This window comes from Acipenser ruthenus, chromosome 1 (assembly GCF_902713425.1).
Source record: "Acipenser ruthenus chromosome 1, fAciRut3.2 maternal haplotype, whole genome shotgun sequence".
Lineage (NCBI taxonomy): Eukaryota > Metazoa > Chordata > Actinopteri > Acipenseriformes > Acipenseridae > Acipenser > Acipenser ruthenus.
The window spans coordinates 2380637-2395695 of record NC_081189.1 but is presented as its reverse complement, the minus strand read 5'-3'; the positions used below and the strand labels follow the sequence as shown (position 1 = coordinate 2395695).

The following is a 15059-nucleotide window of genomic DNA, read 5'->3' as shown; positions in this document are numbered from 1 at the left end:
TTATTATTGAAAAGCAAGAAGCAAGAGAAGCATATAGACTCAAAATACAAGTGAAAACATGCATGCGCATATTATTATACAATGTTATACACAGCAATACATACATTGACATTAGAAAATATGAAGCAAACAAATGTAGACTCTTCCCAAAAGCCATGAAATAAACTGAAACGTTCACGTGCAGAAATGTCATATATAACTGAGGCTTCAAAAAGGGCAGTGTGGCGATTTCATTGATCAATAAGTATTTCATAGAGGATCGTAGAATTAAAGCCATAGTGATATATGATTGATGAATTGATTCATTGCAGCATCTCTTCTGCTGGATAGTGTTCTCCCGTGGAGGGCTGTGCTGAGTCCTGGTGGTGTAAGGGGTAGAGTTCCCTGGGTAAGCTCGGGAAAGCCTAACTGTGACGGTTATTCTCTTTCAGTGACGATGACTTCGACATGTCCAGATATTCTTCATCAGGATATTCCTCCGCTGAGGTGAGATACTCGTGGACATACCTGAGACCAGGATATGCAGGCTACATTCACTTCCCCTTTTCACTGTTTAATGAACTCATGAGAACAGCACCCCCTTCTCGTCAAATCACATAGTCGTCTTTTATGTGTTACTGTGTTTTTTTTTCTTTCATAGCACACATGCCACCTTGTGGCCAATGGTTTTCTTTTTTTTTAAACACTGTCTAGAACCTTTAAGAAAAGGGGAATGAAACCAAGTCACCCATTCAGTATAACTCTGTTTCTTAATACTGTATTATTGCTTCATGAACACACATTTTTAATTCTTGATCTAAGAAAGCGCTTGTAAGCAAGCACAAGTTCAGCTTGCCCCTATTCAGCTATCATACAGTTTCTGATATTCTCAATTGTGCTTGCTAGTGGGAGAGTTGTTTATTGGACTGTGAATGGAAACGTGGGCCCCAATTGGACACAATGTTTGTTGCAGAAGTCATTCCACATGCTGTGAATGTTTGTCACAGTAGCCTGTTTTTTTAAAGTAGTGATCATTAATTGTCGTTGTTATTTGAAGCTGTGTCTTGGGAACAGCTCGGCATGTTACTAATACACCTTGGGCTAGATTCACAGTACAGCTCTCAAGTGCAGCTTTCAAAAGGGAAAAACAGCCAGGTGATGTGACAAATCAAGCAAGAGACAACACAGCGCTACTTCGGGGCTCTCGGATTAACCCACTGAATTATTTATTTAGTGATTTGCAACATCCCAGTAAAAGCTATATGCCACGTTTCCATCTGCATCATGAAACCATTCTATAAAACTCTGCCGGTTCCATCACAAGTCTACACTCCAGTCTGAAACCCGACATTACCCAAAGATCAGTGATAGCAGGTATGTGTCACGTTTTTGTATAATTGCTATTTATAAATCAGTTCGCCCGCCAGGGTTTCCCTGCTCTAATATCATTAATTCTCAGCACTTGCACCGACATGTTCAAACCCAGCCTCCTGTGTTCTTAGCAGCAGGTAACTTCCTCCAGCAGCAGTCCTGACTGAAACCTCACGCTGCTGCTGCTGAAGGAAACAAACCATTTCAGACCGATCCCAAAGTATGACACACCACTGGCAGGTGAAAAAGTGACTTTAGGGGGCGCTGTGTGTGCCCCTGTCTTCAACTGTTGCAGGGGTGGCCAAAAGTTGGCCCTTCCACTCCTGGTCTTTGTTCCAGCCCTGTTCTTTCCATCCAGACCCTAAAGTAGTTCATTATATAGTTTCACCTGTTAAACCTGGAGTGGAATGGCCCTCCAGGATCGTGATTGGACACCCCTACTCTAACGTGCCCTTCCTTGCCTGCAGCAGATTAACCAAGACTTGAACATCCAGCTGCTGAAGGACGGCTACCGTTTAGACGAGATCCCTGACGACGAGGACCTCGACCTCATCCCCCCCAAGTCTGTGAACCCCACCTGCATGTGCTGCCAGGCCACCTCCTCCACCGCCTGCCAGATCCAGTAACCCTCCACCAGAGGAGGGGGAGGCTGCAGTGAGTGCACTCTGCCACCGTGCGGCGACAGAGAGCAGGCAGCTCCCACCACTCCTGCACACTTGTAAAAAAAAACAAAACAAACAAAAACAAACTACCAGCCATTGCTTCCTCCTATGGTAGGACATGTACTTCTCTGTGTTTATAGAGCAGGAGGAACCTAGAGCTGGTGGCCCATCCACAACAACGCAAAATAATTCAGAAGAAAAGGCTTGTTTATAGTAGGTTTGGTGGTTAGCCAGAATGGCCTAATGCTTTGTACCACCTCCTAGTTCACATGAATGAGGTTTATAAACACTGTTAGATCATCTCCCCTTTCCACACCATCTTTGGAAACTGGTGTCCAAATGTTCCAATGTTTACACTCATGCATTTGGTGAGAAATGTATATATTCATGCTTCTGTTTCCGCTTTAGAACATAAGAACATAAGAAAGTTTACAAACGAGAGGAGGCCATTCAGCCCATCTTGCTCGTTTGGTTGTTAGTAGTTTATATAGTTGAGGTTTTTTTTTAATTTATTTTTTATGCTCAACCCAAGCAGTTTACGTCAAATGAGAACCAGTTATTTTAAAAACTTGAACCCGAAAATTAAATGATGCGAAAGTGTCAGCAAAGTGTAAACAATGACAGAATGTCAGTGGTGAGCGTTCAACATGGAAACAATAATGCTTTTAATGGACAATATCATATCAAACGAGGGCGAAAATATCAAAGTGACACTAACCAATTTGGATGAAGAGTAGGAATGATAAGGATCTCACAGTGTAGATTCATTTAAATAGAATATGAAATACTAGAGCTCTTACTATAAAATACATAATTTAAGTGTTTGATATAGCTCAATAAGCAGAACGAATCATGTTTCGCAGGACTGGGGTGAGTGCCCTGGAATGAAGGGGTAGGGGGTGGGAGCGTCCCCATTTGATCAGCTGTTTTCCTGTCCCTAGACCTCATGGCACTGGGTTGGTTGGGCACAGAAGCTTAGTCCTTGATAGACCTATGAGTGGATAATGTCTACAGTGGGTTGCAGTGGCAGTCTGGTGGCGGTTCCTCCTTGCTTTTTGCTTTTTGCTTTGTGTCCATGTTTGCCAAACAAGGTGAATTGCACCTGTGATTGAGCGTGAGCACAGTGCGGGGAAAGGGGAAGGGAGAGTCTGAACGAGGATGAGAGCGCTGCAACATACCGCACAACAGCGTCTCTCTCAGTCCACAAGAAACTGAAGCTGGAGCCCAATGGGTAGACAGAACCCTCCACTGCACCCCCTAAAACTCAGTTCTTTTCACCAAGCCTTCTAATTCACCCCATATAAAAGTTTCCCGTAGTGAAAGCCCAGCAAAGTGTAGTGAAGCACATGTAAACAATGTAAAGCTCAGAGAAGTATGGTAAAGCATATTAAAACGTGTCAAACTATGGTAAATGCATAGTATAACCAGAGGAAAAGCATGGGGGAAATTACTGTGCAAATGTACCATGGTAGACTTTTACAAGGGACCCCCCCGCAACCATGCTTATTATTATATATCCTTGTGCATATCCAGCGAGAGGGAAATGAACATTGTGTAATCCAGTGAGCACCACAGGCTTTGTCTCCAAAGAAGTGCATTATATCCCCTTTGCAGTGCTGTATCCCATGTGCAGGCGGTTATTGTGCCGTACAGCTGGACGTCCTGCTGTATTCCTGTGTTTTACGGCTCTGTTCAATCAAACTTCCACACTTAGAAGGAAAATGCCCCTGTACTAGTTTTCTAATAACATACTGTACTTGCAGTTGTACTGAGGCAACCCGCTTCTCAGGAGGTTGAAGGTGATTCAGTGCAGCCTCGTGTCTTCTCTTATGTTAAAAAACCTTTTTTTTCTTCCCTTGTATGATGAACTCCACACACTCCCAGTGAACTCCCAGTCTCCATGTTGCTCGGGTTAGGAGTTTATAGTATTTTTCCCCCCTTTTGTTCTCGTTCTACAGTGTGTTGCACGCATGCCGTCTGTTTGTTCAGTGTGGTTCCCCTCTTTCACCTTCTTGTGTTAGAAATGTATGTCTGTTGTGTGTTGACATGTCGGACACACTGACACACAAGGGAAGGGTTATTTCCTCCGCAGCTCTGCGGTCAGAAAGAACCCGCTCTTCATCCTCCACAGCAAAAAGACCAAGCAGTTCCAGGGAGAAACAAGACCCCTCGTCTCCCCCGAGAAAAAGAACTTCAAAATCCAAACACACCCGTGACAGCAGGGAGAAAGACGTGCTTCTGAAAGCAGCGGCGGCCTTTACTGAAATTCCAGCAGTGACTGCAGGAGTTTGAGAGCTCAAGGCAGGCTCTGCCTCCCCCATGTAGACCGGGCAGCGGTTTCTGATACCACAACAGCATGGCGTGCACAGGAGCAGGATTACTCTGCAGACGCAAACAGCCTGAGAGACGATGACGTCATGGGCTCCGGCCTGGAGGAAGACGTTTCAGTGGCTGGAGACGGTACTGAACCTGCGTATACAAATGCAGATGCTGTTTTAAAAAGAATGTCATCATCCCTCAACATTACTACCCAGACGAGTACTGAAGAGGACGATTCCCTAAGTATCATTTTTGCAAAGGATAGGAAAGCCTTTGAAGGTTTCCCCTTCCATGAGGCAGTCTGGAGGCCCATTGAGGCTTTATGGGGTAAGCCAGCTTTTGCTGCACCACGTATTCCCAGAGTCGACAAGTTCTACAGGGTGCCGCTAAATCATAAAGATCATATGTTTAAAAAGCCAAAGGTAGACACCATTATGGCAATACCTGCCACAGGTACGTCATACAGATCTGGTCTAGATTGGGGAGACAAAAAGGTTGATACCTTCTTGAAAAGAAGCTGCTCCATATCAACAACTACCAAATACATGCTGCAAAATACCAGCACAAGATGTGGAACCAGCTGTCTGCTTCCTTACAGACTCCTACCCTAATAGGACGCAAGACAAGCCATTAGATCCTGCTCAACAGCCGGGTGAGGTACACCCTTTAATAAGCCTTATTTTAACAGACAGAGGTTTAGACAGCAAACTAATCATCATTTGGGGGACAAAGCCAGTTTCAATGGAACCAAGGTTTCAGGCCATATATACCGCCCTGAGGCTATAATAAGGGAAAGGTAGGCCATCTACTTCTTCCTGACATTGTCTGTTCATAAACCAGTCCACCCCCTCACATCTGCCTGTAGGGGGAGAGTGTTGCATTTTCTAAGAAATTGGCAGAAAATAACACCAACACCAGGGTCCTGGGGATAGTACAACATGAATACAAAATATCATTCTAGTGTCAACCACCATCAACAGATATCATCCGTAGATAAATGGAATGGAGACAGTGCCTTCTAGCCATAAGCATCTGGAACTGGTGCAGGACAAAGAACATCACTATTCAGGCAACATACGTACCCAGGCTCGACAACAGACTCACAGACGTGCTGAGCAGAGAAACAGTGCCTCACGAGTGGAAAATTCACCCATAAGTGTCAAACGAGGTATTCAGCAAATTAGGGCACCCAAAATAGACGTACATGCCACAACACAAAACACCCAGCTGCCACTGTTTTGCTCCCGTTTCTGGGAAAGAGTAGCCATGACAACAGACAGGCTGTCCTTTTCATGGTCAAACAGCTTAATGTATGTGTACCCTCCCATGCCACTAATCCCAGCGGTGCTCAGGAAAACAAGGAGAGACAAAGCCACTCTCATTCTGGTAGCCCCTTACTGGGCCAAGAGGTTCTGGTTCTCGGAGATTCTGGAAATAGCAGAGGAGGGACCTGTGCACTTACCGGTGAGCCGCGATGTACTGTCTCAAAACAAGGGGAGGATGCTACACAACAATCCTTCATGGATACGACTAGCTGCCTGGAGATTGAACGGCAAAAGTAACAAATCAGGGCCTATCTGAACAAGTAGTCAATATCTCACTTGCTTCAAAGAAAACTTCCACTTTTCTAGCCCTTCAGGAAAATTGAGAGAGTTTACTCTCTGGTGCAGCTCAAAGCATCTACACGACACAGATATATCTCTATCTACATTTTTATCCTACTGTAGTCACCTGTTCTACTGGGCTCTTTCAATATCCTCCATCAAGTTGCATATCTCGGCAATGTCCAGTATTTTACCTGGGTGGAAAGGTCACCTGGTAGATTCCCACCCTGCAGTATCCAGATTTCATAAGGGGGTTAACCACCTAAGGCCCCCAAGGAAACAGATCATTCCTCAATGGAGCCTCGATCTAGTACTGGATAAACTCATGGGACCACCATTTGAGCCCATGGTGACATGCAATGAGAATTTCCTGACATGGAAAACAGCGTTCCTAGTCGCAGTGATGTCAGCAAGAAGGGTAAGTGAGCTTCAAGCACCAGTGATTGATGCATCCTACTTCCAGTCATTCAGGGACAGGATTGTCTGTAGGCCAAATTCCCAATTCCTACCTAAGGTGGTAACACGTTTTCATATCAACCAGGTCATGACTTTTCATGATTTCTACCCAAGACCACATAAATCAAAAGAGGAGGCTAGACACCACCTAATTGATGTACGGAGAGCACTGAATTTCTATATTCTCAGAACTATCAATAAGAGAACATCAGGGCAACTTTTATGTCTTAACTCAAACCCAGGGCAAACCTGTGTCAGAACAGACCATTTCTAGGTGGATTACATCTTGTATCAAGTTTTGTTATAAACTTGATAAAAAAAAAACACCTGTTCCAGGAGTTCATCATTGTACAAAGAAACCATATTACAGGTAATCTTTGTCATTAGGGTTATTGATAATTGAGAATAATATACTGTATTGCAAATTGGATATAACCCACTGCTTTGGAGACCGAACATGTGGTATACATAGGGGTCACTGCTCTGTAAATGAGTGGTGTTCTGTATAACGTGAGAAATGCATTGTGCTGGAGACCCGACACACTGCAGTGCATTGTACATAGCCTGCCAATGGTAAACAAAAACATGACCAGTCATTAGCTTTGAAGAGCAATAGGAGTTTAGTTAAGTAGGTCTGCTGCTCCCGGCACTGAACCTGTAGGGAACAAAAAGGTGTTAAAGGTGCTGTATCCACTTTAAAAAAGGGGGTTCTCTTAAATAACTGCTAGTCTTCGATAGTTAAAGTCATGAACCTGCGACTGTGTGGCTACTGCAATATATTTTTATACTTTAAAATACAGATTTATACAAGAAGTAGAAAAGTACTTTTTGTTTGAAATGAAAAACGGGTTTAATAAAACCCTTTTTTTGTGTTCAGTTGAGTTTTTTTATGCAATGTTAGTTTTTTTTTCCTTTTTAGTTTTTTTTTATGTTTTAATCATGTTTTTTTATATATGTATAGGAAAAGGGGGATATAGGGGACGCTAAAATCACAAACACAAATGCGTATCTGGATCCGTGCCTGCAGCTTTGGCTGGGAATGGTAGGGGGTTGTCTTGATTGGTTGTGAGAAGTTAAACCAGTTAAATGACACAACTCTTACACACTGCTGACAACCGAGCAGAATGCTATAGGCAGCAGTGTGGGGGAGCGTGCAATCGCTCCAATACCCAGCAAGCTACTGGGCAGCATTGATGAAACCCTTTCCGACTTGAGAAGGGATAACGTTGGGTGGGGACTGACCATAAAGAGAATACAGCACCTGCTAGATTAGGGTAGAAACTAGAACGTGATCAAATGAAAAGATAATCCAAACCTCCCGGGCAAAGGGTTTTTCAAGGGTCATTGTGCATGTGGGTCATTCCGTGCAGTTATTGACCAACAATCCAACTCACAATGTGTACACAGACATAGATTATATATTATAGATCAGAGCGAAACCATGCAGCAGCTGCTGCTGTCTAGGGATGCGATTGGAGTCCTTCAGAAGTCATTTATTCTGTCACTGTCTGTGTTTGAACTAACTAGTACGTAGATCCCTGAGGGTCATTCACTCTGTGATCAAGCATTTTCCTTGTGTCTGAAGTAATGTACCTGTTAATGAAGCTTCAATGCTTTTTCATTTTCAAAATGATTGTATGTTTTTGTCTTTCATGTTTCTGTCTTTCGAAACTTCATACAGTAACGGGAGTGAGCCTTCCTGATACAGATATTTTTTTCTTAATGATATTATAAATATGATCAGTATCAGTAGTAGCAGTATTAAGGAAGAGGAATAACAACATCAAAATATAGTGTAACATCATTGTATAAGTTATGCAATCTCTCAAAACATCCATGGCGGGAGTGTGTGCTGTTTCTGCTGTAACTGTCTAGCTGTCTATAATAGTTATTATTTTGATGCACTTCCGTCCAGTGTGACTTGAATGGATTTGTAAGCTTGTTAATATGAGGTTTATAGATTCCTCTTCTTTTTGCTGCTATGAACTAGAAGGTGTCGAGACTCTTAAACAGTGAAGTGTCTGTATCGTTTATGCCAAGCCAGCCACTCAGGAGAGCTGGCTAGACAGCGAACACTGTGATGAAAATAACCCGACTACAGTAACACTAACTAGCACAGCTGGGCCCTGATTCTGTGTCCGTGTTGAGCACCGTGGCCAGTGCTGTGCAGCATAAACAGTCTGACATTTTGAAAGCCAGAAAACCCTTTCTTTCTCTGTGATTCAGAGGGCTGTCCGGTTTGGGTGTTGCTCTGGGGTTCAGCAAGACTAGAGTGAGCTTGTGTCGCTATCTGAGCTGCTATAGGAAGCAAGAGCTCCGATTCAAACCCCATTTCAAGCCTAGCAACTCAATAAGCACCACCGTTTTTCATTGGCTGTGTCAATCAAATTAAAATCATTACAAATAAAGCAATCATTCCAGTATGAAGAAAAAATATATATATCTGCTGCCATGTTTCTCAGCCTGTATCTGAATCTGTCACTTATCTAGAAAAAAAGTACTTGGCACATGGTAATACTACCTGGTATTTGAGAAGTATTTATCAGCACCTATTAAATCAATCCATTCATTAATGTGCCGATTTCAAAACAAGAAAAGCTCATCTTCCCTCAATTAACAATTGAGTACCAATCAATGGCAGTTGACTTCTGCATTGAGTGTTTTAAAAGCCAATATGAAGCTAATTTTCCTCTCATCCGGGGCGCTGGCATCTTTACCGCCACATTATCAGCAGTTCACACATTATTAAGGATCTCAGATAGATAGACGCGTTCTGCAACAAACAAAGTGGTGTTTGCTATTAAAATGTGCGGTTCAGTGTTGCTGATAACCAGAGCGACCCCTTTCTTTTCAGCAGTGACTAAAGCCCCTTTCACACTGGCCGGGTCGGTACCTACCCGGGTCAGGACCCGGTGTCATGCGGGTCGGCTATGCAATTTCACACTGCTTTTGATAAAGCAGGTTGACCTGGGTGACAGACGCAAGTACACAATGTGCGTATCAATGCCCCGGAAGCAGCTTGTTACAGACGCTTCCATCCAAGCTTCTCTGGATTGAACCGTCGGCCCAAATGTTGATGAGAACAAATGTTTCTCATCCCTGCTGCAATCTGGCTCAAGCAACAAAAATCTGGCTAAACATAATTAACAAAAACGTTCCTTGCGGAAGTGAAACCTTCACACAGACGTGGCTCTTTTGTTATTTCGTCGGCTTAAGAACGGCCGTCATGCATTTTGTCTCGTTCAATCCTGAGGTGGGTCACTGGGATCCAGGTACGAGGTTTCACACTACGCGGGATTCTGACCCGGGTCCGGACCCGGGTAGGAGTGCCAGTGTGAAAGGGGCTAAACTGAATTTAATTTCTTCCTCTTGAATTGTTTTATTTTCTTTCTTTCTGTTTGTGTGTGTGTGTGTTTATTTATTCATCAAAGCATTAAAAATAGCCTGCACTAACTGTTGTTAAAGAGTGGCCACCTTTTGAGGGGGGGAGTTTAGTGCAGGACACTTCTGCACACAGCAAGGGGGTTCAGCTTTGAGAGTCTGGTCCTCGGTGTCTTCCAGGCTGGTTTATGCCTACACCATTAAGTGTCACACAGCGACAGGTACGGGAACATTATTTGTACTTGCGCATGGGTGTAGATTTCCCCAGAACTCCCAAAAGATACTAAACAGATTTGTGTTGTGTTCTTAAGTCACACAGAGCCCTGACTCTCTGGAACGTAAGCAGTACCTCCCACTCTGTCCTCCCCTTGATCTCAAGTAGCCACACTGTCTGTTACCTGAATCAGATTCTAAAGGAACCTTAAGAAAGAAAAAAAAAGATATGTTTGATTGTAAACTGAATATAGCACCCACTCACGGCTCTGAATACATTTGCAATTAGAGTATGCCTTAAGTGATACGTTTCATAGAACTTATATTTATTGCCAGTGTTATGTTTTTAATTTATTGAAAGACATACAAAAAGTATGCATTTTTTAACATAGGAACACATAGTATTTTAGGTTGTTTTTATTACGTGAACATTTCCAAGCCAGTATTTAACATTGTTATTGTTCTGTGTAGTGTAACATATCAATAAAGACAAGACAAGTGGACATGTGAACTCTCGTCTCATTGCATATTTATTTGTATGTGGAATCATTTTTTAAACTCAGCATTGTTATAATTATTAATATATTTTTTTGTTATGTTGCATCCCTGTGCATCTGTGAAAATGGTATTATAGAATTAAGTTTATGCTCTTCTATAGAAAAGATGACCCCTTAGAAAAATGTCACATAGTAAAAGCATAGCAAAGTGTAATAATAGTGTTCCGCGTTTTCGGTTTTTATCTTTAAAAAGAGTTTATTTTACATTTATTAAAATAGGGATAAAATCGGTAAAAAAAATTAAAAAATTTAATTGAAACATCGGTAAATAAGAATTGGCTGGAAAAATCTCAGTATACACACTTTACATGTGGAATATGATGCGTAGCAGTTCTGGTTTGTGATTAATAATGTCCCTGGCATGTATGATGAAGCAAAATCTGTGCAAGTCGAAGCCACATCCCAAGTTAGCTGGTAATTTGCAAACGTTTGGGCAATCGCTGTGTATCTACAGAAGGTATGAACATGACATCATCACAAAACAAGCCAGGTTCATTCACCTTGAAATTATAAAAAGTAAAGAAAATGGACAGAACTGGGCGTTGCAAGCCATCGGGAGACGCGTCAAAAATCACACTGGACATTTCCATCAATGCGTTCCATGTAAGTTTACCAGCTAAAGCATCACCATTTTCTGTCAGTAATTTACGATTAAGATTGTCGCCGTTAGGCAGTGTTTTAGCTGATGGACAGACTGTACTGTCACACAAAGTCACCAATACATACCTCTCTGCAATAAACAGTGGCTGTCCAGCAAAGCACAGCGCTCTGACAAACTCATTAACAGTCATTCTGCACTTTCTTATTAAAGCACAGCGCGGATCTGACAAACTCATTAACAGTCTTCCTTTTTATTAAAGCGTGTGTAAAAACCACATAAATGGATTGCTTGTCTCTCAGTTCACTTTCTTGTTTTAGTTTAATGTGTCGCTTATTTTTCAGTATGTTCTTTTATTGTCAGTGTGAACATCTGCCTCAATGCATTAGTATTTGCAGCGCTACGCATCCTCTACCTCATCTGACCCACTTCTGCTATTGTTGCTTTTTGTATACTTCTAAACATTCATTTTCTTTTGAATATTCATAAACTGATTTATGTTTTCTCCCCATTCCTCATCCACGAAAAATATTATATTTTTGTGCAAGTATTTCAATTTAGTTTTTGATCCAAGCTAATAGTTGCTACGCCCAGCAATTGCCACAATAATCAGACTTTGATTGGCCAACATAATCAGGTGATAATGTGTAATGTGTTTGTGAAGTGACAGAGAACCACGTTTGAAAGTTATTTGACGTCTAAACGTCTGCTGTATCCTAGGATACGGTGTAGAGCTGCTTATTACAATGTCAGAGTCAAAATAAAACAGCATTTTAATCAAAATATTGTATTTCCTAGAAAATAGTACCAGGAAAATATTGAATAATAGACAAAAATTGGGTATAAAGCAGTAAAAACCGACGTCCAAAATTTTTTTTAGGTAAAATTCAGAATAAAGCGCAAACGCGGAACACTAAGCATAAGTAAGCATTGTAAAGAAAAGTGAGGTATGGTAAATCATATTAATAAACCAGGATAAACTATAGTAAATGTATAGTATATGCAAGGGGAAAAGCATGGCAAAACTGCACAAATACTTTTCTAAGGGATCTGTTACACTTGTGAATATCCAGGTAAGTGTTCTTGAGCCTGAAGCCTAACCTATTGAAAATCCCCACCAGCTGCAATCAGATGTATCCTGCACTGTAATAAAGCCACATGGCAGTAAGGCTACACATGATCTTGAACCTGCAAATGAGCCCGCAGCACACGCTGAGGCAGAAGCTAAGACAGCGATCAATTATAAAATAGCAAATAACTGATACCGCTCTTAAACCTATTCATTATTTATTCTGCCAGTCTAGCAAAAGCGGTGGAGCTCTGAGACTCTGCTGATAACTAAGCTCAGGGATGTACTGTACTTTAACCCGATCAGGTCACAGAGGTTAAGAAGACCATCTGGAGCCCCCCAATGGCAACGCCCCCCGGTCACAGGCAGGTTAGGTTTCCTTGTATCGCTCAGTTTAGGCCGTTAGATAAGCTATTGCAGAGTCCTTCATTAAAGTCTCTCTTGAATTAAACCATTAACCTTTGATGTAAAATGCCTTGATTTATTCTCATTAGAGACTCATGTCCCTTCTAAATGTGGACTTTAATGTACAAAATACAGCAGGTGGATAAGTAGTGATCTGGTGCATCTGGCAATATGCCGGAGATCTACTGAACCAGAAAAATGATTTAAAAGGATTCGAACATACCTGCACATGTACAGACAAACAGTACAGGTGCACACATGGTTTAGTTTGATTTATTTCTTATAATGAGGACCATGCTGACAATATTCTTAATAAGAAGACTGATATGACTACACCACTCTTGCTACGCTCAGTCATTTTCTGTACCCTTTATTACGACACTTGTGTTCTCATCGATTATATACACTTGCTTATACAATCTTTTTGTGGGACACGATTTGAAGTTGGATTGACGGGAAGGAGACGCTTCTTTAGACAGAGAGTGGTGAGAGTATGGAATGGGATACCTAGTCGTGTTGCTGAGGCAGGATCCTTTAAGACCCAACTTCACAAAGTCCTGCTTGGAACCAGGTGAGCTTAGATGGGCCGAGTGGCCTCCCTTCATTCATACATTTTCTTGTTCTAAAGGAAAAGATTTAAATTCAATCACAATGGGGAGAAATCCTGCTCTCTTATTGGCTGAGAACTTGTATGTATATGTGTACAACTGGATGAAATATATACAATTGTAGCTGCTTACAAAATTTGAATAGAGTTCTGGGTAACTGCTTACGTAGTTAAGTAGTGTTTGCAGCTAACAACAAACACCCTGAAAATAAAAAAGCCCAGACCCATGAATAATAATAGCAGTACTGTAAATACATAAGAGACGCTGCTCTGGGATTCTTCAGTGTCGGAATGTAAAGCATGGCTAGTTCCAGAGTTGCAAAGAAATATGAACCCAACATTAATGGTCAATTTGAGCTTTTTCTCCTGAATTAGTGAGAATTTCCTTTCTGTATTTCAGTTTGTGTATCATGATGAACTGTCTACAGTTATTTATGAAGCCATCAAAATGAGGATTCCGGCGGGATGCTTTAATGAGGACGGGCTCTTCCCCTGCTGCAGGGATTGCTCTGCACCATGCAAGCCAGTGTACTGAGGCGATTGGAATGATCTCCTCCTGCTGAATGCACAGAGCTCAGCTCCCAGACTGCGCTTCACTGTGCTTATGAAGCTTCTAAAGATGGGGCTGTGTGAGGAGTAATATGCTTTTGTATGATACTGTGAACTGCCTCACTGCAGAGACAACTATCTATGAGCTGGAGCCACTGGCAATATGTCAAAAGTCTAGTAAAACAGAAAGGTGAGTGATTTCTAGGGATTACAAATATGCAGGTAAACAGGACAGGTACACATGTGGTTGAACTGGCTTTTCTATAATAATAATAATAATAATAATAAGGATTGTCAGGTCGTTCCAGAAGTGAGTTGTGGAAAACAGAGATGAATGTGTGATGGAAATGGTAGTTAATTAAAGTGCCTTTCCCTACACGTCTGCACTTTCAATTTTCTATTGACAGATAATGAAAGATCATGACAATTGTAGATAATAATAATAATAATAATAATAATAATTATATATATATATTTTTATATAGCACCTTTCATAGTGGACCACCATCACAAAGCGCTTTACAGAGGTAGGCTGTGAACTGTGCATTATATTCAGAGTCACTTACAGTAGGATGGAGATTGTTAATTGTCAATTGTGAGCCCGCTAAAAATGATCATGATAATCTAGTTTGCTTTTTAAAATAAAGCAATACAGTTATTCTCTCCCGCAATATATGGTGGACTAAATGCAAGTGTTTTTCTGACGTCCAATGTAATGGAAGAGAGGGGTTACAAAACATCCCTGTAGCAGTGGCTCTGATCCTATGATTATTGCCCATGATACGATTAACGAAATTAATTCTTCAGTACAATAAATAATCAAGACAAACCTAATGGTCAGTAATACCACTCTGATCGATTATTGTTCCAGCCCTGTAAGGTACCTTGTGGGTTCTCACAGTTGGCTGAAGGTTTTATAATGAAATGTAGGAGATGGATTGCGGTAACTGTGGTTGATCTGTTGTTTTTCAGGGCTCCTGAAACGGGTACAGTATTAACAACATTGTGGCTGCTCTCCCATTGAGATATATATATATATATATATATATATATATATATATATATATATATATATATATATATATATATGCTCTTCAAAGTGCACACAAGCTTATTTATTATACAATCTGTGTGCTCCTGTCATGGCTCGGAACTGTTTGAGTCAGGCCAATATTCCCTCAAGCCATGTAAGGAGGGCACTTGATACAGTATGGTGCCATAGTCCCAGCTGGGATGATTGCCCTATTGAAAACATCCCCGGCTAGCATAGAGGACAACTCATTACTAAC

The 15059-nt window shown here is 41.5% G+C and overlaps 1 protein-coding gene across 2 annotated transcripts in view; it reads left to right on the top strand.

The window, feature by feature from the left end:
• Nucleotides 1-10496, top strand: part of LOC117973442 (protein FAM219A) — a 58370-nt gene extending 47874 nt beyond the window's left edge. Inside the window, exons 5-6 of one of the 2 annotated variants that reach the window (XM_059028748.1) lie at nucleotides 432-486; nucleotides 1821-10496. In XM_059028748.1, coding sequence (XP_058884731.1) covers nucleotides 432-486; nucleotides 1821-1976 — 211 coding nt within the window. In that variant the 3' untranslated portion in view covers nucleotides 1977-10496. Of the gene's footprint in view, nucleotides 1-431; nucleotides 487-1817 lie in introns of both variants that reach the window. The other variant, XM_059028699.1, reaches the window with a different exon arrangement.
• Nucleotides 10497-15059: the final 4563 nt, after the last annotated feature.